A 23,990-nucleotide genomic window follows, 5' to 3' on the forward strand; every position below is an offset into this window, starting at 1 on the left:
TAAGATAAAGAAATCATTATTTGAAGAACTGTGTCGGGTGATTATTTCTTTGAAATGTTTATTGATTAATTCGAGAGTTAAACGCGTCATCAAATTATACAACAACTAAATGACCTAATTGACCTCCGGATGGAGGAACTGTTAGGGTAATTCAGTAGATGGGTTTCCTCTATCCAAGTGAACAGCTGTAGTTCGGGATTTGAGATCCCTCTGTAGGCACGGATAGTTTGAGAGAATGAATGTTGGTGTAATGGGCCCCACCAGCGGGTGATGTGTGTATGTGCGTGTGACTGAGAAATCATTCCGTCCGTGGAAGCAGGGGAAAATTTAGTAACACGAACTGCACCATAAGTACACTGTACTTTATTGGTGCTCCTGAGCCTTGAAAGGAAGTGAGCTATCGGCTGCGGAAACGAGACAGGAGGCAGCAAAGAAGAACGTGAAAGGAAGTGAGCTATCGGCTGCGGCTGCGGGTACGAGACAGGAGGCAGCAAAGAAGAGCAACACTGGAATGAACCAATTGTAAGCAGTGGTTTTATTGATTACAGCAGGTCTTGCAGACAGCGCATGCTCGCTGCCAAGGCTCGACCTAAAAATACGTCAAGGCTCTTCTATTGAAGGAAACCTGGCTTAACTGCTGCTCTCTTCAATTGCATACCATCCTCATTCTACACAAACTATTGATGATCTTCATGTGGTACTGTACCATCTGCTTTCCATTGCTATGAACATGTGTGAAGCACTCTACCTTCCACCTTTAATGTAAATGTATATTTTCTATTTCTTATTGATTTGTTCTGGCTTTATTGTGTAGCCCTCAGATGCCTTTGGGCCATATCTGCGGTATATAAAATCATTAAGCTAAATAAATAAAATCAAAAAACGTGTTTAAAGTAGGATGTGAATTCAGGAAAGATTAAGCTTTCAATTAGAAAGCTCTGCCAGCAATCTCAATTTAATCATGTAACGTGCAGAGAACTTTATTCACTTTCAGGGGTGGAGTAACATCACATATGAAATAAAGGTTATCATACCGACAGATAATGCTTCCTGTGTGTACCGAAAACGCGCAGGAATGTTAAGAGTTTCTACTCATACTAACCTGACCATGTCAGTCATGCAAGAGCCCACCACAACCACGGCAGCAGCTGCAGCGGAGTCAGCCTGAACCTCCCGGGACATGATGGTTCGCTACACCAGCACCACACTCAATAGAGCAGCAGGAAAGTCACTGCAGCTGTGGTCCAAAGTCTGCCCAGCGCGTCACGAGAAGCTGGCTCTGCTCTCCGTGTCATCATTGGAGGGCAGGATCCAACAGGCGTATCCCGCCCCATCACAGGTTAATACTACTATCACACAAACGGAGTCAACATGACATTTTCTGTCACCCCTCCACCATCAACTCCTTTCGTTAAAATATAAGAATGCTGATAGACTTTGGCGCACGTAATAACACTGTAAAGAACATAACCACAGGACTACAAAACATCTGGAGTGCCAACCACAAGATGGCCGCACCCGTCCCCTTTCATTGAACTGAGAAGGTTCATATTATGTGGGAAGAATTCAGTGTCACTGTCTCCGAGAGATAGCGGTCAAGTTACACAGAGCTTCGCCAGTTTTCTAAACTATAGCGCAAAGAAGCGTTCGGGTCACAGCAGCACGCACTTGGCAAGCATCACTGAGCTCCAACTGACACCGATTACAAAAACATGTTAGTCTTTGGCTGTTGCTTCTTTTTGGGTGGCAAGTTACAAAAGTAATGCCGTGGCTACACAGAGAGACCACTTGCGAGCCAACAGCGAAACTTTGACAGAGACGACGTACGGCCTCACGCTTGCCACTAGAACAGAGAATGAGCGGCCGGTTGCTGTTTTTACTGCAGCGGCCATCTTGAAGCGGCTATACAAGTCTGAAAAATGATTTAAATTGGAGAAAAGATAGCGCTAGTGGTGCGTGAAATACTAGACCTAGAAATAGTTGTGTTCGTATGACATTGAGTTGGTATCTGCTTGTTTTTTAAATATCCACAGAGAAAGTAGCGCGTTGTGTTGTTTATAATTCAACTGGCACCGTTTCATTCTATATGATTTTTGAGCCGCGCATACAAATTTTATTTCAGTCTGGGAAAGAAAGACATCATTTGCACTATTTCTGTGCAGTGAAGTACTGATGTGATCATGCCGTGTCTACCTTCTAAGAAGGCGGCAGTTTAACGCCGGCCTAGTCCTTCTTCTGTTTCCACCCCGGCTGATAGGCAGCCCTGGAACAAGCAGTGGCGGCAGTAGATAGAACACAACAAATGAACAGGTCAGTCGGACGCAGCCTTTATCTGGGAATACTACAGGGCCGCGGTGGGTGTCGTAGTACGAGTTGTCATCGTGCACGCTTGAGGGTTTTCAGTGATGGTTCAGTTGGCTGTCGCCTGAACAACATACTTTACCAGTTGCTGTGGCAGAGCCAGCACAGGCAGGGTATCCAGCAGGGGAAGCCCTGCTTTCCAGTGCAGTTCTGTTTACAAATATGCACTCCAGCATAGCGGCATCAAATACATTCCAATATAACACACGTTTAATATTACAGACCTCCCTCCCCATTCCACCTTCCATTTCTTCGTAATGGCTCCATACCTGTCATCACATTTTGACACCATATTTTCCGTTCCAGTGTGACACAATGCGTTCCAGTGTGACACACCCTTAAGTTTAACGTGCCAACAGCCTACCGTTCTAGTAACACCTGTAAAGAACTCCCGTACGCTGTATCACTAGGGTGACCAACTGGCATAGGTGCAAATTCAGGACAGTGAGTGTAAAAATTCAGGACAAAGGGACAAAATTCAGGACAAAAATTCAGGACAAAAGGTCAAAATTCAGGACATAATGTAAGTTTTACAGATACGTCAGAGGAGATTGTGCAATAGTATATAAGTAAGTAAATATACAAACCCCTAAGTACAAGTCCAAATAAGTTTATATGCATTAGGTTGAGACAATCGTGCACTTCACGGTTTTTCAGTATGCCCGCAGCTTGCTACCATAGACTATTCAAAATTTCCATGTTGCTCCAGCAGGTACATTAGTCACCAGACAATGGTGAACCACACCTGAATATAAGTGAGGCCGCTTTTAATGTTGATTGAAAACTACTGGATATACAAGGAACTTTGCAGTGCCAGCCCCCACTAACAAAACCGCCCCCCCCTTTTCCAATCTCCGATGCCCGGTCTGGCCAGTCCGGCCTTGCTACCACCCTCCAATGGTGCCCCTCATCTTCGCATAGACCGCATCTCATGTGTATTTAATTTCTTTTACAGTGTTACTCATCCCAAGTATGTAGGGCAGGGTGTCGGAGTGCGCTACATCACACACACATTATATAGAGACAATGACTCATATTAACGTGAAAGTCAATGTATGGGAAATGTTACTTAAGATAATAGGTGCTACAAGGTGTAATTATTCTTTTATCTATCATTCAGTCTTTAACCATTCATTCTGTCCTTCCATTTATGTGCTCATCTATATCCAAACATAATCAACCATTTACAAACCTATCCACCATGTATCCTTCCATCCATCATTTCACTCATCCATCCCTCCATCCACCCTTTCCCTCCTCCATCCATTATTCATCTACCCACCCATTCACGCCATCCATCCGTACATTCATCCATCCATCCACTCTTCCACCCGTCCATCTATTCACTCATCCATCCAGCCATTTACCTTTCACCCATCCAGCCATCCTTTCACTTACTCATCCATCCACCCAATCACTTATTCTTCCACCCATTCACCCTTTCAGTCATTCATCCTCCCTTTCTCTCTCCATCCCCCTTTCACTTATCCATCCATCCATCCACCCACCCACTCATCCATTCATTCATGAATCCATCCATTGATCCTATTACTCATCCATCCTTCCACTCATCCATCCATTCTCTCATCCATCCACCCTTTCACTTCTTCACTCATCTAGCCATCATTTTTGTCCATCTATCCCCCTTTCACTCATCAATCCTTACATCCACCCTTTCACTCATCCATCCATTCACATTCACCCTTTCACTTATCAATTCATCAATCCATCCGTCCTTTCACTCATCCATCCACCAATTCACTCGCCCATCATCTACCCTTTCACTCATCCATCCATCCTTTCACACACCCATCCACCCTTTTGGCCATCCATTTATCCTTCCACCCATACATACATATAAAATAAGGTTTGTTCCCGAGCATAGGTAAAGTCAAATTGTCCAGTGTAAGTGAAACAATCGACAAAATCAAGTCCAATCCTTTTGTGTGAGGATTTATCCTTTCTTTATTTCCTTAGTTGTCCTGATCACATATTCAACAGCATCACGCCAAAGGAGCATGCGGCCAACACGTGTTTCGTCTTAGGGTAATAAACCCCCACGACTTCCTCAGGGCTACAAATAAAGATAGAAAACCTTTTTTCAAATATAAAGAAATAGTCATACATCAATAAAGGTTGTACTTTCGTAATAGACCAAAGGAACGACCTTAAAAATCCGAAACTCCTCAGTGAGTACTCACCACAGAGTGTTGTGAAGTGAGTTGAGAAAATCCCATCACATAAGAATTGTGTAGAGAAATGTACATTCAATTGTGGATCTCAACATAAGTATGAGGCCAAAGGGAGGGAGCAGGAAGAAAGCACCCTGATAAGAGGAGTGAAAAAAGTGTGTTGAGGTGGTCTCACCCAAGATGTGTCTCTAGATATTGAAGCTTAATTGAAATGTAAAGTAAGCAGTAGTGACCCCGAAGTAAAACATAAAGAGATAGAAAGGAGAGACCCTCGTAAGAGACGAAACGGTCACCCCAAATCCACATAGGGGTACCGTAAATAAAAACCCTAAGGGCAATTTATATAATGGATAAAAACACTCACCCTATAAGTGTGACGATAAATTCACAGTCAACGAGTACGATGCAAATGTCTATCGGCAAAGGATTACTATTAGTGCGTTTCCGGAACCTAGGAGGTAAAATATATATATATTACCTATCTCGGCGCGGACAGTAATCCACCCGAAATCCAGGGAGTATTCTAAATATATCCACCAGTATCTACCGAGAGGTGTTCAATTCACAAAACGGTCAAGGGGTAAAAGTCCTCAATATTTTGAACTAACCCGTATTTAAAATATCCACTAAAAAGAAATAAATTATCAAATAATATAATAGAGCCACGCAGGTCATAGTCAAGGCAAAAAAACGACAAATCTAGATAAAGACAACCCTATTAACTACTCCAAGTCCATTTTATCACAATCCAAAATTCAATGTCTATACAGGATTACTTTCGTTATGAGACGAACAGCACAGTTCCAAAAGGAAAGTATCACTCTGCAGCCATTATTCTCTGAAAAGTATAAAGTTGAGATTAGTGACTCTGAAAGTCGTACGTAAAGTACAAGGTTATAATAAATGACTCAGGAAGCAGTACGCAAGGGATTAATGTAAAATTAAGAGAATGTAGGAGGCTGAATACTATTCAAAACCTCGACCAAGATACAAGTTAAAACCAAGGCCCAGTTCCACATGGGATCAGCAAACCACAGAGTCTATCTAGTGTGATTAACATTACGGAAGCTGCGAACGTACCTGTGTCGGAGAGTACTCCGTCAGTATTTGGGGTCCTGGTGTGTATAATAGCGAGCAAGCGCCACAAATCCCCTTAATATACGCGACGCGCGATCGCCTCTAAACATTACAATAGAGGACGGACTAACTGAAAAGTGAGAAAATAGCGGCGCCATCATAGTTAAAGATTTGACCGGAGTGGCTGGTAAAAGCAAGCGCCATCTTGGAACAAAATATCATCCAGAATGCCTGCGCATAGCAAGCAGTAATAGCAGTTAAGAGGCAAGAATAAAAGGGGAGGAATTGAGGCTCAACCACTCAATGTTATATTGTAGGGAGCCCAGGTTCAAACAAAACAAAGCAAGAGTCGCGCATTATGAGTAAAATAGTAATCAAAGTGAGTGTATGTGTAGTTGTCGCCTCAACGTACCCTGTATAACGATCCCGTATTTGGGGAAAGAAAGATCTAGGTGTCGCCATCACTGCGATGTCATAGATACCAAATTTTACAAGAACTGAGTATTAAAGGCAAATCAATAACTATTGATACTGGGTATCAAATAGGTTGAGATCCGAAACGCAGCCTAATGCTACTAATATTGATATCGACTCACAATGTGAGTATTCAAAGCAGTCTAATCGATAATAGGCAAACGCGTCCTGTGTCAAGAGTACGTAATTACGGACTCAATTCCTGTAAGGGTGTCTGAGGAACTATATATTTCTATAGACTAGGTCTGGATCAAGCATAATAAGTACCAGAGCATTCATGAGAAATATTACACGGAGAATTCCGTAGGAGGAGACTAGTCAGAAGAGGGAGAGTCTAGTCAGAAGAGGGAGAGTCAGTATGAAATAACGATATATGCTAAAGTGAACAAAACACACGTCCCAATACGAACCCAATTAGATCACCATCGTGAGTATTGGAAATTGTGACAGAATGTGAGAAACACCATAGTATCTAGTAGCATAGATCATAACAAAGTGTCATTTGGTATCATGTTCAACCTCCAAAGTAACAAGAGATCAGCGTGTTAATGACCAGCAAGGCAAGGTAGAATACATTCGTTCATACAATAACAATAAGAATCATCAGCACATCAGTCACAGCAGTATAAACATTGATGTTTCAGATACTTTTCAATCGTAGATACAGAAAAGAACAGTTAGACAGAGTGTAACGCCCTGAACGTCTCAGGATCGTTTAACAGACACGATAATGAGAACGCAACCACTTGTGAAGGTTTAGTTATTTTAATGAAGGCACAAATAATACAAGGAATAAACAAAGGTTATAGTCACTGGAATCCTCCAGGCTAAGTACGTTACCAGCCCACAGCACGGATGGTCCTAACCGTCCTCTGCATATACGCCGATCCCGGCGTATGCCAACAGAGGGCAGAAATGAAATGGCCGACAATGCCAATCGGTAGGCTGTGAGGGGCACGAAGAGTGTTGGGGAGAATCGAGGAGTCAGGGAAACACCCAAGTATTATCTTCCTTGATCTTGTTCTTTTTCACAAAGAAGGTAAAATACATAGTAAAACGCATCGTAAAACTACAGCCTGTAACTCACTTCTCCACGCTGATAGTGCCCATCCCAAAAGCCAGATTAATGCCATACCTTTTGGTGAAATGGTTAGAGCGCGCAGAAATTGCAGCATAGATGAGGATTTCCTTGCCCAAATAAATAACATCGAACGCAGATTTTATGCCAGAGGCTATTCAGAACAGACCATTGAAAAAGCAAAAAAGAGAGCCATATGTCTTAAGAGATCTGAAACTCTAAAAAATATATCAAACAATGGTAAGAAAAACATCAAACCTTTGGTTAGACTTGTGACCAACTATCACCCATGGTCACATAAAGTCTATACCATTCTTAAAAATAATTGGCCTTTACTGGGAGCAGACAAAACACTACAACAATATATCTCAACATCTCCCAGTATAACCTATAGGAGAGGTCAAACTATCCAGAGTCTCATCAGTCCGAGTTACCCCAAACAAACTCAAACTAGGAGTACATGGCTTGATTCACTCAACTTGGGTTCCTACGCATGTGGTAATTGTAGTATGTGTAGGTTGACCAAGAGAGGAATAAAAGAATTTGCTTACAACGGATCACGTAATTTTCAGATCCGTGACCATATTGACTGTCTAACAAAATATGTTGTCTATGTGATCGAATGTAAGTGTAATATGATATACGTGGGGAGCACTATACGTCCTCTCAGGGAACGTATGACAGAACATTTTCGAGCTTTAAAAAACCTTGATATCAGATACCCCATTGGTAGTCATGCATCTACATGTACAAAGCAAACTGCCTCTTTGGGATTCCAGTTCCATGGCATTGAAATTGTCAAGAAAAACCCGAGGGGAGGCAACAGGGAACTGAGGCTTAGACAGTGCGAGGCACGATGGATTTTGAAATTACATGCGGTTGAACTCGGAATAAATGTGGATCATGAATTACATTATTTTCTACCTACGTGATTGAGGTTCCATCTCCGACCTGTCCAATGTTTAATTTGTAATGTTTAACTTGTCATGTTATTTTATTATCTGACCTGACTCTGTGTCAAGAATTCCTGTCATGCGAGGGGAGGAAAACGGTAACCAGCGAAAACGGACTACATCTCCCAGGATGCTTAGCGGTTGAGAGGTTATGTAAACAGGAGAGCTGTTACATAACTCAAGGAAAACACGCCCTTATGTAAAACAGGAGAGCTGTTACATAACTCAAGGAAAACACGCCCTTATGTAAAACAGGAGAGCTGTTACATAACTCAAGGAAAACACGCCCTTATGTAAACAGGAGAGCTGTTACATAACTCAAGGAAAACACGCCCTTATGTAAACAGGAGAGCTGTTACATAACTCAAGGAAAACACGCCCTTATGTAAACAGGAGAGCTGTTACATAACTCAAGGAAAACAACGCCCTATAAAGGGAGGAACCGGGAGGTACAACGCTGTCGGATATTGTGTTTCCAACCGACGTACCTGCTTAGTGAAGAGCAGTGTTCCGGAGTGGTGCTCCAGTAAGGCAAGAACGGAGGTAGGTCGAGTCGTTACTCGCTGGGCCGTGTCTTGCCCCATCGTCACCTGTGAAGGACCCGGAAGCTCTACCGGATAACCATTGAGCTTCGCTTTTTGACTCGGCTGAGTCAAAGCGCAGTGGCGCTTTTGCTGGTTGGAGTCGTAACTCCCAGCCCGACCAGAGATACAGGGACTGCCAGCTGTAACGCACACCAGGAGGTGTTTGCCGCGTTACAGACTCGGAAGTCCACAGGATCGATCGAGCGGCTGCTCTCGGTTCAGTCTTCTTTGCTTGTGATTGGGGTATCGGTGACGCATCACCAGGAGGTGACTCCGCGTCCCGGTGCAGTCTGAGGAAGAGGTTGAGCGGCTGCTCCCTTCAGGTAGAGACCCCGGCTGGGTGTTTCCCTGACTCCTCGATTCTCCCCAACACTCTTCGTGCCCCTCACAGCCTACCGATTGGCATTGTCGGCCATTTCATTTCTGCCCTCTGTTGGCATACGCCGGGATTGGCGTATATGCAGAGGACGGTTAGGACCATCCGTGCTGTGGGCTGGTAACGTACTTAGCCTGGAGGATTCCAGTGACTATAACCTTTGTTTATTCCTTGTATTATTTTTGCCTTCATTAAAATAACTAAACCTTCACAAGTGGTTGCGTTCTCATTATCGTGTCTGTTAAACGATCCTGAGACGTTCAGGGCGTTACAAAATATCCGACCTTAATAACACTAACTGTCTCCCGGTCGATAACAGACATGGCAGCACTTGATGATGTGCTGGCTGCTTTAGCGACCGTGCAAATTGAATTGGCTGCCTCCAGGCAAGAAACAGCCGATGTAAAAGCCAGACTGGATGCTATCCAATTGGACCCACTCACGCCCAGCACCTCCCTCACGAACCAGACCCCTGCGGTAGTAGTGGAAATGCCGGTAGCCGTCCCCTTGGCAACACCAGAGAGGTACAGTGGGGATCCTAACACAGTGCAGGTATTCCTCACACAAGTGGCGCTACATCTATCGTGCAAACCAAGGGCGTTCCCCCACGAGTCAGGCTCGTGTGGCTTTCCTTATATCCTATTTGGCTGGAAACGCGGCACAATGGGCCGTACCTCTGGTGAGCAGGGACGACCCCATCTTATGTGATTGGGGTGCTTTTCGCGAGGAATTCCTGAAGGTCTTCGACAGAAGGGCTGACTCGTACACGGCGGACCGTGAAATGCTTGAGTTGAGACAGGGATCCAACGACCTGGTGCAGTATCTCAACGCGTTCCGAAGGCTGGTTGCGGAAACCAAGTGGCCTGTTGCTAAACAGACGGCGCTCTTCCATCACGGGCTGTGCGATGAGCTCAAGGACGCCGTGGCTCATATTGACCCACAACCCAAGACATGTGAGGGCCTTATCAACCTGGTATTATGGCTGGAACATAGGCTAAGTGAAAGAAAGGGGGATTATGGGAGAAAAGGAAAATCCCTTCCATCCTATGTGACAGTGGGAAGTCCTGAAACTTCCACCGCATCCAAGGGAGAACCCATGGACATCGGCGCAATACGAGCGAGCCTCACAGCCACGGAGAAAGAGTCACGCCGTAAACAAGGATTGTGCCTATATTGTGGCAAAAAAGGCCACTACGTACGTGAATGCCCTGCCAAACCGAAGACGTCACGTTATCGGGCCAACCGGTCGGTAACAGCCGTGGTGGACGTACCGGCGGAAAACTAGAGGACTCCCAGACCAAAGAAGGGGCATCTCGGAGTCACTCATCCATCCCTTCACTTTCCAACTCGGTCACTAAGGGACAACGACACCTGTTTCTCACGGTGCACGTGGGAGTGCATGACCAGTGGATACCCGTTGTGGCCATGGTGGATTCAGGGGCCACTGGCATGTTTATGGACCACAACGAGGCATGCAGGCTAGGGCTAGTGCTTCTTCCCAAAGCTGTACCCGAAGACGTCTATGCTGTAGACGGAAGGCGATTGGTGACGGGGCCCATCGGGCAGCACACGGGGGTCCTTCCGATGAGATGTGGGAGGAACCATTTGGAACAAATCGATTTTAACATCATCCGAGCGCCCCAATATGGCGTCATATTGGGATTGCCGTGGCTACAGAAACACAACCCCTCTGTGGATTGGCCAACACATCGCATCGAACTGACGTCACCGTATTGCATCCTGCATTGTGGAATAGGAACGGAATCCCTTGACGCAGATGAGAGCGGGAGTCAGACGGTGGCTACAGCGGCAGAAAAAGATGTGGCTCTCCCCCAGGCTTATCACAGTTTTGAGGATGTATTTGATGAGGTGAAGGCGGAAGTGCTACCACCACATAGACAGTTTGACTGCCAGATCGACCTGGTGCCAGGGGCCAGCGTTCCCAGCGGCAGGCTGTATGCCCTGACGGAGCCTGAAAACGTGCATCTCCGGGGGTACCTGGATAAACTCCTCAAGCTAGGATTCATCCGCCGGTCCAAGTCTCCGGCCGCCTCGCCACTCTTCTTCATCCCGAAGGCTAATGGGGAGCTGAGAGCCTGTGTGGACTTTAGGGCATTGAATGCGATAACCGTAAAGAATCGGTACCCCTTGCCTCTCATCAGTGTACTCCTGGAACAGGTCAAGAAAGCTCGTATCTACACCAAGTTGGATTTGAAAGGGGCATACCATCTGGTGCGCATGAGGGACGGAGACGAGTGGAAGACCGCCTTTAAGACCAGGTTCGGCCTTTTTGAGTACCTCGTCATGCCGTTCGGTCTGTGCAACGCCCCGGCAGCCTTTCAGTACTTTTTGAATGAGGTATTCAGAGAGGAGTTGGATATCTACGTGGTCGTATATATCGACGACATCCTCATCTATTCGTCCAGTGTGGAGGAGCACGTACACCACGTCAAAGCTGTGCTCCAAAAGCTGAGGGAAAACATGCTGTTTTGTAAACTCAGCAAGTGTGACTTCCACGTCACATCCGTGGAATTCCTCGGAGTGATGCTGAGTCCAGAGGGACAGGAGATGGCAGAACGAAAGATCAAGGCGGTGAAAGAATGGCCGGTGCCCCAAAGCGTGAAGGACGTCCAAAGTTTCATTGGCTTCGCCAACTTTTACAGGCGGTTTATAGATAGATTTTCAGGATTGGTGGCCCCAATCACACAGCTACTGAGGAAGTCCAAGGAGTTTGTCTGGTCCCCTGAAGCGAACAAAGCCTTTGAGGCCCTGAAAAGCGCCTTTGGTAAGGCACCGGTGTTGGCTCACCCCGATCCGGATCTCCCCTACGTGGTGGAAGCGGACGCATCGGATGTGGCGCTGGGGGCTATCTTGTCCCAACGCAACCACGACACAGGGGTGCTTCATCCCGTTGCGTACATGTCCCGCAAACTCAACGACGCCGAACGCAACTACCATATTGCGGAGAAGGAGCTTCTCGCAATCAAGGACGCCTTCACCGAATGGAGGCATTGGTTGATGGGGGCAAGACATGTGGTATCGGTGTACACGGACCATCAGAACCTACAGTTCATGACGGCCACAAGACACCTTTCTCCCAGACAGCTGCGGTGGATGATCTTCTTTGCGGGGTTCAACTTCCGCATCACATATCGGCCGGGGACGGAAAACCGGAAGGCGGACGCCCTGTCCCGTCAATCTGCAGTTAAGGAACCATTGCCTGCGACCGAGCATTCCATCATTTCCCCGAGGATGGTATTGGGGGTTATCCAACCGGATACTTTCCTGAGGGGAATAAAGAGAGGGATCAGGTCATTCGCATGGCGGAGGTGGCTCCTCAGTCACAGAGAATGGCAGCTGAAGGACGGGATACCCCTGAAGGGCAGGTGCCTATTGATACCCACGCCTAGGCTAAGGAAACAAGCATTCATCTGGTGCCAAGACTCTCCATGCGCAGGTCATTTGGGCTTTGAAAAAACGGTGGCTAGCATGGGACGGCATTTCTGGTGGCCAACCATGAGAGTGGATGTCAGGAGGTGGGGACAGGAGTGTCCTACGTGTGCTACCATGAAGGCCGACCATGGCCGAACCCAAGGGCTCTTACATCCACTTCCGACCCCGGATAGACCATGGGATAGCATATCACTGGACTTCGTGGTGGGCCTACCGGTAGACCAGGGGATGACGGCAATACTGGTGGTGGTGGATTACTTGACCAAAATGGGGCACTTCATCCCCTGCAAGAGAGTCCCTACGGCCGGGGAATTGGCGTCACTACTCCTAAAGAATGTGGTACGACTGCATGGATTACCTGGGGTGATTGTGTCGGACCGGGGGTCGCAGTTTACTGCGCAATTCTGGAAGACTTGGTGCACTGCGCTGCATGTTAAGACCGCCCTGTCCACCAGCTACCACCCTCAAAGGGACGGCCAAACCGAGCGCCTGAACCAAACGCTCAAACAGTATCTGCGATGTTTTGTGGACCAGGGCAGGGAAGAATGGGTCGACTTGCTATGGGTTGCATAGATCGCCTATAACAACGCCACTCACAGCTCCACACAGTCATCTCCGTTCTATAGCAACTATGGCCAACATCCCAGGTTCTTGCCATTTCTACATCCGTTCAGAGAGGACAGGATTCCCGCCACAGCGGACAGGGTGGCACACATAAAAGACACGTTGACGCGCTCAAGGGCTGTCCTAATAGAGGCCAAGAGAAGATACAAGGCTGCGGCAGACAGGAAGAGAAGGCCCGGGCCACTGTACCGCACTGGAGACTACGTCTGGATATCCACAAGAAACATGAGGTTTCGAAAGAACAGTGTGTTCCATCCCAAGTACATGGGCCCCTATCGAATTACCAAGTGTATGGGTCCCGTGAACGTGAAGGTGTGCTTGCCCCAGTCATTGCGGATACACCCTGTCTTTCATGTATCATTGCTCAAACCAGCACCCTCCAAGCCGTCTGGGACACCTAGGCCGGTATGCGTGGAGTCGGAGGTGGAGTATGAAGTGTCGGGCATACGGGCGTCCCAATGGCGCAGGGTGAAGCTGTGGTACCTGGTTGCGTGGAAAGGCTATGGCCCGGAGGAGCAGTCATGGGAACCGGCTGAAGGGGTTCATGCTCCGCGCTTGGTCTCCTTGTTCCATCGGCGTTTTCCTGCCAGCGCTGGACCCGTGGGGAGCCGCTGAGAGGGAGGATGTACTGTCAAGAATTCCTGTCATGCGAGGGGAGGAAAACGGTAACCAGCGAAAACGGACTACATCTCCCAGGATGCTTAGCGGTTGAGAGGTTATGTAAACAGGAGAGCTGTTACATAACTCAAGGAAAACACGCCCTTATGTAAAACAGGAGAGCTGTTACATAACTCAAGGAAAACACGCCCTTATGTAAACAGGAGAGCTGTTACATAACTCAAGGAAAACACGCCCTTATGTAAACAGGAGAGCTGTTACATAACTCAAGGAAAACACGCCCTTATGTAAACAGGAGAGCTGTTACATAACTCAAGGAAAACAACGCCCTATAAAGGGAGGAACCGGGAGGTACAACGCTGTCGGATATTGTGTTTCCAACCGACGTACCTGCTTAGTGAAGAGCAGTGTTCCGGAGTGGTGCTCCAGTAAGGCAAGAACGGAGGTAGGTCGAGTCGTTACTCCCTGGGCCGTGTCTTGCCCCATCGTCACCTGTGAAGGACCCGGAAGCTCTACCGGATAACCATTGAGCTTCGCTTTTTGACTCGGCTGAGTCAAAGCGCAGTGGCGCTTTTGCTGGTTGGAGTCGTAACTCCCAGCCCGACCAGAGATACAGGGACTGCCAGCTGTAACGCACACCAGGAGGTGTTTGCCGCGTTACAGACTCGGAAGTCCACAGGATGGATCGAGCGGCTGCTCTCGGTTCAGTCTTCTTTGCTTGTGATTGGGGTATCGGTGACGCATCACCAGGAGGTGACTCCGCGTCCCGGTGCAGTCTGAGGAAGAGGTTGAGCGGCTGCTCCCTTCAGGTAGAGACCCCGGCTGGGTGTTTCCCTGACTCCTCGATTCTCCCCAACACTCTTCGTGCCCCTCACAGCCTACCGATTGGCATTGTCGGCCATTTCATTTCTGCCCTCTGTTGGCATACGCCGGGATCGGCGTATATGCAGAGGACGGTTAGGACCATCCGTGCTGTGGGCTGGTAACGTACTTAGCCTGGAGGATTCCAGTGACTATAACCTTTGTTTATTCCTTGTATTATTTTTGCCTTCATTAAAATAACTAAACCTTCACAAGTGGTTGCGTTCTCATTATCGTGTCTGTTAAACGATCCTGAGACGTTCAGGGCGTTACACTCTGTCTAACTGTTCTTTTCTGTATCTACGATTGAAAAGTATCTGAAACATCAATGTTTATACTGCTGTGACTGATGTGCTGATGATTCTTATTGTTATTGTATGAACGAATGTATTCTACCTTGCCTTGCTGGTCATTAACACGCTGATCTCTTGTTACTTTGGAGGTTGAACATGATACCAAATGACACTTTGTTTTGATCTATGCTACTAGAGACTATGGTGTTTCTCACATTCTGTCACAATTTCCAATACTCACGATGGTGATCTAATTGGGTTCGTATTGGGACGTGTGTTTTGTTCACTTTAGCATATATCGTTATTTCATACTGACTCTCCCTCTTCTGACTAGACTCTCCCTCTTCTGACTAGTCTCCTCCTACGGAATTCTCCGTGTAATATTTCTCATGAATGCTCTGGTACTTATTATGCTTGATCCAGACCTTGTCTATAGAAATATATAGTTCCTCAGACACCCTTACAGGAATTGAGTCCGTAATTACGTACTCTTGACACAGGACGCGTTTGCCTATTATCGATTAGACTGCTTTGAATACTCACATTGTGAGTCGATATCAATATTAGTAGCATTAGGCTGCGTTTCGGATCTCAACCTATTTGATACCCAGTATCAATAGTTATTGATTTGCCTTTAATACTCAGTTCTTGTAAAATTTGGTATCTATGACATCGCAGTGATGGCGACACCTAGATCTTTCTTTCCCCAAATACGGGATCGTTATACAGGGTACGTCGAGGCGACAACTACACATACACTCACTTTGATTACTATTTTACTCATAATGCGCGACTCTTGCTTTGTTTTGTTTGAACTTGGGCTCCCTACAATATAACATTGAGTGGTTGAGCCTCAATTCCTCCCCTTTTATTCTTGCCTCTTAACTGCTATTACTGCTTGCTATGCGCAGGCATTCTGGATGATATTTTGTTCCAAGATGGCGCTTGCTTTTACCAGCCACTCCGGTCAAATCTTTAACTATGATGGCGCCGCTATTTTCTCACTTTTCAGTTAGTCCGTCCTCTATTGTAATGTTTAGAGGCGATCGCGCGTCGCGTATATTAAGGGGATTTGTGGCGCTTGCTCGCTATTATACACACCAGGACCCCAAATACTGACGGAGTACTCTCCGACACAGGTACGTTCGCAGCTTCCGTAATGTTAATCACACTAGATAGACTCTGTGGTTTGCTGATCCCATGTGGAACTGGGCCTTGGTTTTAACTTGTATCTTGGTCGAGGTTTTGAATAGTATTCAGCCTCCTACATTCTCTTAATTTTACATGAATCCCTTGCGTACTGCTTCCTGAGTCATTTATTATAACCTTGTACTTTACGTACGACTTTCAGAATCACTAATCTCAACTTTATACTTTTCAGAGAATAATGGCTGCAGAGTGATACTTTCCTTTTGGAACTGTGCTGTTCGTCTCATAACGAAGGTAATCCTGTATAGACATTGAATTTTGGATTGTGATAAAATGGACTTGGAGTAGTTAATAGGGTTGTCTTTATCTAGATTTGTCGTTTTTTTGCCTTGACTATGACCTGCGTGGCTCTATTATATTATTTGATAATTTATTTCTTTTTAGTGGATATTTTAAATACGGGTTAGTTCAAAATATTGAGGACTTTTACCCCTTGACCGTTTTGTGAATTGAACACCTCTCGGTAGATACTGGTGGATATATTTAGAATACTCCCTGGATTTCGGGTGGATTACTGTCCGCGCCGAGATAGGTAATATATATATTTTACCTCCTAGGTTCCGGAAACGCACTAATAGTAATCCTTTGCCGATAGACATTTGCATCGTACTCGTTGACTGTGAATTTATCGTCACACTTATAGGGTGAGTGTTTTTATCCATTATATAAATTGCCCTTAGGGTTTTTATTTACGGTACCCCTATGTGGATTTGGGGTGACCGTTTCGTCTCTTACGAGGGTCTCTCCTTTCTATCTCTTTATGTTTTACTTCAGGGTCACTACTGCTTACTTTACATTTCAATTAAGCTTCAATATCTAGAGACACATCTTGGGTGAGACCACCTCAACACACTTTTTTCACTCCTCTTATCAGGGTGCTTTCTTCCTGCTCCCTCCCTTTGGCCTCATACTTATGTTGAGATCCACAATTGAATGTACATTTCTCTACACAATTCTTATGTGATGGGATTTTCTCAACTCACTTCACAACACTCTGTGGTGAGTACTCACTGAGGAGTTTCGGATTTTTAAGGTCGTTCCTTTGGTCTATTACGAAAGTACAACCTTTATTGATGTATGACTATTTCTTTATATTTGAAAAAAGGTTTTCTATCTTTATTTGTAGCCCTGAGGAAGTCGTGGGGGTTTATTACCCTAAGACGAAACACGTGTTGGCCGCATGCTCCTTTGGCGTGATGCTGTTGAATATGTGATCAGGACAACTAAGGAAATAAAGAAAGGATAAATCCTCACACAAAAGGATTGGACTTGATTTTGTCGATTGTTTCACTTACACTGGACAATTTGACTTTACCTATGCTCGGGGACAAACCTTATTTTACATGTTTATCGTCAATTAATTTGTTTAATTGAAGATCTGGGGATTCTTTGTGGTTGCTTCCCCCTGTTCCCTTGAGCACTCTTTCTATGACCCTTTGATTTGTGATATACTTGATCTTTGATTTTGCGCAATTACAACCTAGCCACAACTTGTGCACTCATACATACATATATTTACCTTTTCTCTCGTCCATACTTCCACTCATTCACTCATCCATCCATCCTTTCTTTCATTATCTATCCATTAACCCTTTCATTCATCCATTCATTCATCCTTTCAGAAATCCATACAGACATTCACACATTCCTAATCTTATTTAGTCACCCACCTTTTCACATTATGAGCTGAGCCTTTGTCTGTAGAGTTGCAAACAGAAGAGGCCCATCAAGAACTTCACCTTGCTGTAGTTCCTAAAGCAAGGGGTGGGGTGGGGGGGGGATTAGTTCACTATGCCCCTGCACATAGGCAGTCTGAAAACGTAGAAGTCATGAGTCATGCATGATGCACAGAGCCAGGATGTGAGGCTACTGACATTGTGTTGGTTCCAGGGCTTTAATTGGTGTAAAAAACTGGGGGGTCTCTTGAAAGGGGGTGTTCATTGTAATTAAGGGTGTGGTTTAAAACACCTAGGCTAAAAATCTGCGCTTAGCATAGTGTTCCGCCTGACTGGTATTATGTTGTTTCTGTCATTGCATCCGGATATATAATACAGCAAGTATCATTACACCAAAAAGCCAGGACTATTGGCTTTGTCAATGGTTGTTAGTTGCTTAAAATAAAAATGCAGCAGCCATGGCTTTGTTGAATATAATATTGAAAATACTTCAGTTCTAAAATGATGACAGTGAAAGAACGATATCCCGTTCTTTTTAACTTGTTTTATAGGCTTCTTTATCTAAACTGTTTCTAACGTTGCAGCATTGGCGTTTTACGGTTTATCTAACAGAATGCCCTGCTGTACACTGAGGCCACATGCTTTAACAGCCCAGACTGCCCCATTGACATTCAGTATGTGGCAATTACCCGGCATACAGAATGACAATGGGCAGGTGGGACTGCTCTTGTGCGCCATGAGGAGTGCGAGGTGGCCCCATTGGGGTGGGGGGGTGAGGCCTCTTACAGGGGAGCAGTACTGCTCCCTGTGATGGCCAAAATTACGGACAAAAGGCGTCCGTAAAAGGGATCCTCACGGACAACGGACGTGAGGTCCAAATTACGGACGGTCCGTGAAATTTACGGACGGTTGGTCACCCTATGTATCACGGGTTGAAGATGTTCTTTATTTAATTCGCCAACACAGGCTCCTACAAAGATCCGAGTGTAAAGTACGTCAATGCAGTTCGGTGATCAGCTGTCGACAGTGACAGTTCCCAGCTGGTGACCACACAGGCGGTATGGTGTCCGCGCAGGGACAACAGGAAGCAATTACAAATACGGTGCCCACGCAGGGACACAAATTCATAAGTCATAACACATCCATCCCTCTTATGGAAGAAAGGGGGTGGGGAAGGGAGAAGGATAGAGAGAGATATAAAACAGATGTGCAGTTACAATCAACTCACAAATATAATCTTTGAGTTTTACCGGTGGTCCCAACAGCCTTCCTACCCTGCTCCTACTGATGGGTTGTGTAGCGTCGCGCATAGGTGTGGAAGGCAACATTGGTGTTCTACTTTCATCGATTTAAAAGGAATTCCACTGCTATTATCATTATTATTGCCATAGCTATTAGTTCAAAAAACCTAAAAATTTGCTTATTATTCTTTATTCATTCGTGTTTAGTTACTTAGATCATACTGATATGACTTCACGCGAAACAAGAAGCAGTAAAGCTGTGGCAGGTAGCTCAAAATTAACTGGAACATTAGATGATTTCATAGTTCGTACAAACACACTAATAGACCAGGGTATTGTCCTTATGGAGAGGAGGGTTTCTCAAGATCTTGCTTTAGCTAAAAGGTCCTCTATGGGCCATATTGCTACAGCTCGAACCCTAGTACGAACCCCTGAGAACACCCTAATTAATTCTAACACACTACATCTTAATGCAGAGGTTCATGGTACTACCAGTGCACATTCTGATTCTCAAGATTGTTGTGCTCTTGATTCACGGGGTTTGGCAACCATAGAAAGCACCTCGCTAGCCCCACAGTTAGATAGCCAGACACCTAACAACAATATCTTAAGAAAAGGGATAAGGGAGGGAGCTATCCCCCAAAAAAGTACAAGTAGGCGATTCTATAAAAAACATCCCGCTACCAAAACTACCAAAGCTGTAAAGATAGGAAAGTGTAAAGAAAATAATACAGCCAATGTAAGAGCGACAAGGGAAAGCCAGGGCCACGAACCTGGGAAAGGAGGGGTTGTCCTTAAAACACTACCTATGAATATTGTAGATGATAGTTTTTTAGACAACTCCCTAGCTGACATTCTTTCAGTTAATCTATCAGCTGACAGTACAGGTATAAGTATAGGGAATGAAGATCTACTTATACCGACCTTGACAAAAATACTTAAGACCTTACTCATTCCTATAGAAGCAAGATTAGCTGGGATAGAAAAACAACTTATAGAACTGAAGAAAGAGAAAAAAGATGATTACACTAGCAAGCAAAAAAAGGTAATTCAGGTACCAGCCCCTATTAGTAAAGTACAGGTGTCAAAAACACTTGATAATGACATGGAAAAAGGAAGTAATCCAGCCCCTAAGGTCCCTAATTCTAATCCTATCATTATTGATGTAGATAAAAACAGTGCAAAGTCTATTATGACACGTGGAACAACAGTTAAAAAACCGGCTCCTTGTAGTACACCTACACATAATGATGATAACACGCACACAGAAAAGCGCAGGAATATTAATCTACCTCCTGAAGCATGTGATTATGTAGTCATTTTAACTGGGGTCCCGGAATTAGGCCCATCAATTCTAGAACCGTACGAGGCGCTTAAAAACAAAGTGTCACATTGGCTAAATATTAATCATCCATTACCACCTACAATAAGAAGTAATATCTTAATGGTAGAGAGGGTCCCCTGGGTAGGCTATAATAGAAAAAGAATACAAGGGGACTGTGTGGTTGTATCATTTGAAGACCCTCGGTCAGTAGGACATATTTGTTCGGGAGTGCCTAGAAAAAACGGTTCATTGATTGTGGCAAGACCCCTGGCTTATTTTTATTCACCAACGGAACACCCAGACATCGCATGGAGCTGGACAAGGGACACAAATCAAGTTAGGGGTGGAATTGGGTGCGAGTTGTTAAGGAATCCAAATCCTAACAGATGGGAAAGGGAGGGGGACGATGGCTGGACTATAATACAACGTAGGGCCGAGAGGCCTCAACACGCTAACACTCAGTATTGTAGAGAATGGATGGGCCCACAGTTCGCTCAACCCTTAATCCCCTGCTACAATAGGTTCAGTGGACTGGAGGCCATTGATTGACTCCCAGTACACGGGGAAAGACACAAATCTATACCCTGTCCATTCGTCTCACCTGTCATTTCAGTCGCGTCTGCTATTAGTCCACATAGGTCATCTGATCAACCAAATGGCTTGTCTCGATTGTTATCAACTGGTATACAGGGGGAAAATATCATATCTAAAAAAAAGCTCAAGGAAGCCCCAGAACCAATACTTAAAGTTGATCGAATAGAGCATCGAGAGTCAAATGAACAGAATAGTACCAGGTCAGGAGTACCGAAGAGATTAAGCAAATCCTCATCGGCCATCAGTTGCAGCTTAAATCAAGGCCTCTCTCTATGGCCAAGATTGTTTCATGGAATGTCGCAGGAGTGGGCTCAAAAATAAGTGATCCGGAGTGGAACCTTTACATAAACTCCTTTGATATATGTGTTTTACAAGAAACATGGGCTACGACATCCATGCATAGGGTTGGATATAGAACTTATCAGTTGGACGCAGTTCCATCAGTAAGAGGCCGTCCATCAGGAGGGTTAATAATATGGGTTAGTGTGTCCATTAATATAGCCATCCAGCAACTAAGAATTGATTCCTTAGATATACTTGGTCTGGAAATGGTACCGTTGATAAACGGGTGATCCATCTTTTTAACGTATATAATCGACCATGCCCATCATACAAGGAGTCACTATGTATTGACAAACTAGAGTCAATACTGGATACTCTGGACCCGGAAGCAAGCACGATTATATGTGGGGACATGAACTGTAATTTTGAGCCCATTGTTGGAATGAATAACTTGTATGAGGATGAAGATAATGTTAATGGTATACCATCCTTATCTAGTAATGGGGCAGTTGTAGGTACTACCCTAGCTTTCCAAATCACAAGGGTACTGGTAAGCCATGGACTGAGGGCATGTAATGGGCGTCTCCCATCTGATAGTCCCAAGGCACCTACTTTTATGAGACGTAATTGTCAAAGTATAATTGACTATGTTATTGTTTCCGTGGACTTGTGGCCATATACAAAAGACCTGATGGTCAAAGCTAGATCTGATAGTGATCACCATTCCCTCGAAATTAGTTTTGTAAAGAGCTTAATAATGGGGCTGGAAGCTAAAGAGGGAGGATATCAACCAGCCCCAGATAATGTTATATTAAGCAATAATCGTCGGTCTGTTAAATGGGCATATATCCTGGGACAAGAAGATTTAGTGGCAAATATTTATAACTGCCTTACTAATATATTTGATACCTATAATCCCTCCGAAAGTGAACCTGGTCAATTTCTTAAATTACATAAAGAGTTCTTTAAAGAATTATTAGAACTTATGACTAGAAGACCAAAAAAAGGAACGGGTGCTGTGAATTTACAGCCTATAGGTAAACCATGGTTTAATAAAGAATGCCGAACAGCAAAATCAGCTCTGATTGATTCGGTCAAAACCAAAAATTCTCTGGCAGTTAAAGAAAGTAGGAAATTATACAATAAGGTGCTGGCCAACGCAAAGTGTTCATGGGACGAGGAATTATGGTCCTGTATGCTGATGGCAGCTAAAATGAAGGACCAAAAGTTATTTTGGGAAACAGTGGCCAAGGGTAACCAAAGGGAGAAAGGCTCAAGAGAGGTTTTTCTTGATGAAGCAACTTGGATAGACCATTTTACGAATTTGTACGCCGCTCAAGGGGCTGATAGTGCAGTGCAGGAAGATCATGCTCTGTTGCCCGTAGAGGCCGAACTTACACATATAGTTTTTGATCTAGAGGAAACAGAACTAGCTATTAACTCTGTCAAATATGGGAAAGCCCCTGGGCTGGACAAAGTACCAGGTGACCTGTTCAAGCATGAATTAGATGTCTGGGTACCATACCTTAATCATTTGTGCAACACTGTTGCTGCTGGGGAAGCAATTCCGGACACATGGAACGGAGCGGAAATTATTACTATTTTTAAAAAGGGCGATAGAAGCAATCCTGCTAACTATCGCCCTATAAGCCTTTTAGATATTACCCAAAAAATCTATGCTAGGCATATATTAAATCGTATTAATACCTGGTTGGAAGAAGAATCAATTTTAACGAAATATCAAGCAGGGTTCAGAGTAAAAACAGGAACTACTGATCAAGTCCTAAGGCTCTGTTGCTTGTATTGGAAATATGTCACCCTCCGCAAAGGCCACTTGTATGTGGCATTTGTAGATTTACGGGCCGCATTTGACCTTATACCCCGAGAACTTTTGTGGGAATCACTGAAATCCCAGGGACTCCCACTAGACCTATTAAAATTGGTTATTGGATTACATATGGATAATTATGCCAAGGTTAGGTGGGGTCCTACTGGGGAACTTACAAAAGCTATTCCAATAAAAAGAGGAGTACGTCAGGGGTGTGTACTGGCACCGACCCTATTCTCCCTGTTTGTTAATGATATTCCATCTTACATGGAGTGCAGTGACAATGATTCACCAAGACTAGGGGGCGAACGGGTTTCTTCCCTTTTGTTCGCAGATGACACCATTCTTATTTCCCAAACACCACGGGGCCTTCAAAATTTATTAAACAGGTTTCAGTCGTATTGTTCCTCGAAGGGCTTAGAAATTAATACTAAAAAAACGAAATATATGGCACTGAGCCCACATAGGAATTTTAAGAAAAATCTAATGTTAAATGGACAGAAGCTTGATTATGTGCAGAATTTCATTTATTTAGGTGTCTCTATAGACTCTTCTTTAGCATGGAGATCACAGCTAGAAAAGAATAAGATTGTCTTCAAACAAAACTGTCTCCCAATTCTCAAGAGACATAAAGAATGCTTGAACAAGGCAGTGACCCCTGCCCTAGAGATCTTCAAGTATAAAGTTCAACTAGCGGTATTATATGGGGCAGAACTATGGGGACCCGCATGTAGAAATACTTTTGAAAGCCTTGAGAATAAGTTTCTTAGGGGGTTGATAAAAATATCTACTAATACCCCATTGACACCCCTCCTTCTGGATCTAAACTTGAAACGAACAGACCAACATGCAATATTAAGACCATTATTGCTGTGGGTTAGACTGTGGACGA

General features: G+C 44.8%; 2 protein-coding genes across 3 annotated transcripts in view; one reads left to right on the forward strand and one right to left on the reverse strand.

The window, feature by feature from the left end:
- The window catches only part of RBKS (ribokinase), a 451,979-nt gene extending 450,668 nt beyond the window's left edge, over positions 1-1,311 (reverse strand). Inside the window, exon 1 of the mRNA XM_085610358.1 lies at positions 1,103-1,311. Within this exon, the coding sequence (XP_085466484.1) occupies positions 1,103-1,182 (80 nt within the window). The 5' untranslated portion in view covers positions 1,183-1,311. The remainder of the gene's footprint in view (positions 1-1,102) is intronic.
- Positions 1,312-2,229: 918 nt separating this feature from the next.
- BABAM2 (BRISC and BRCA1 A complex member 2) overlaps positions 2,230-23,990 on the forward strand; it is a 922,754-nt gene continuing 900,993 nt past the window's right edge. The window contains exons 1-2 of one of the 2 annotated variants that reach the window (XM_085610363.1): positions 2,230-2,310; positions 16,326-16,387. The gene's annotated coding sequence lies outside the window, so the exon portion shown is untranslated. The remainder of the gene's footprint in view (positions 2,311-16,325; positions 16,388-23,990) is intronic. The other variant, XM_085610361.1, reaches the window with a different exon arrangement.

The sequence above is a fragment of the Triturus cristatus genome, chromosome 6 (genome assembly GCF_964204655.1).
Source record: "Triturus cristatus chromosome 6, aTriCri1.1, whole genome shotgun sequence".
Lineage (NCBI taxonomy): Eukaryota > Metazoa > Chordata > Amphibia > Caudata > Salamandridae > Triturus > Triturus cristatus.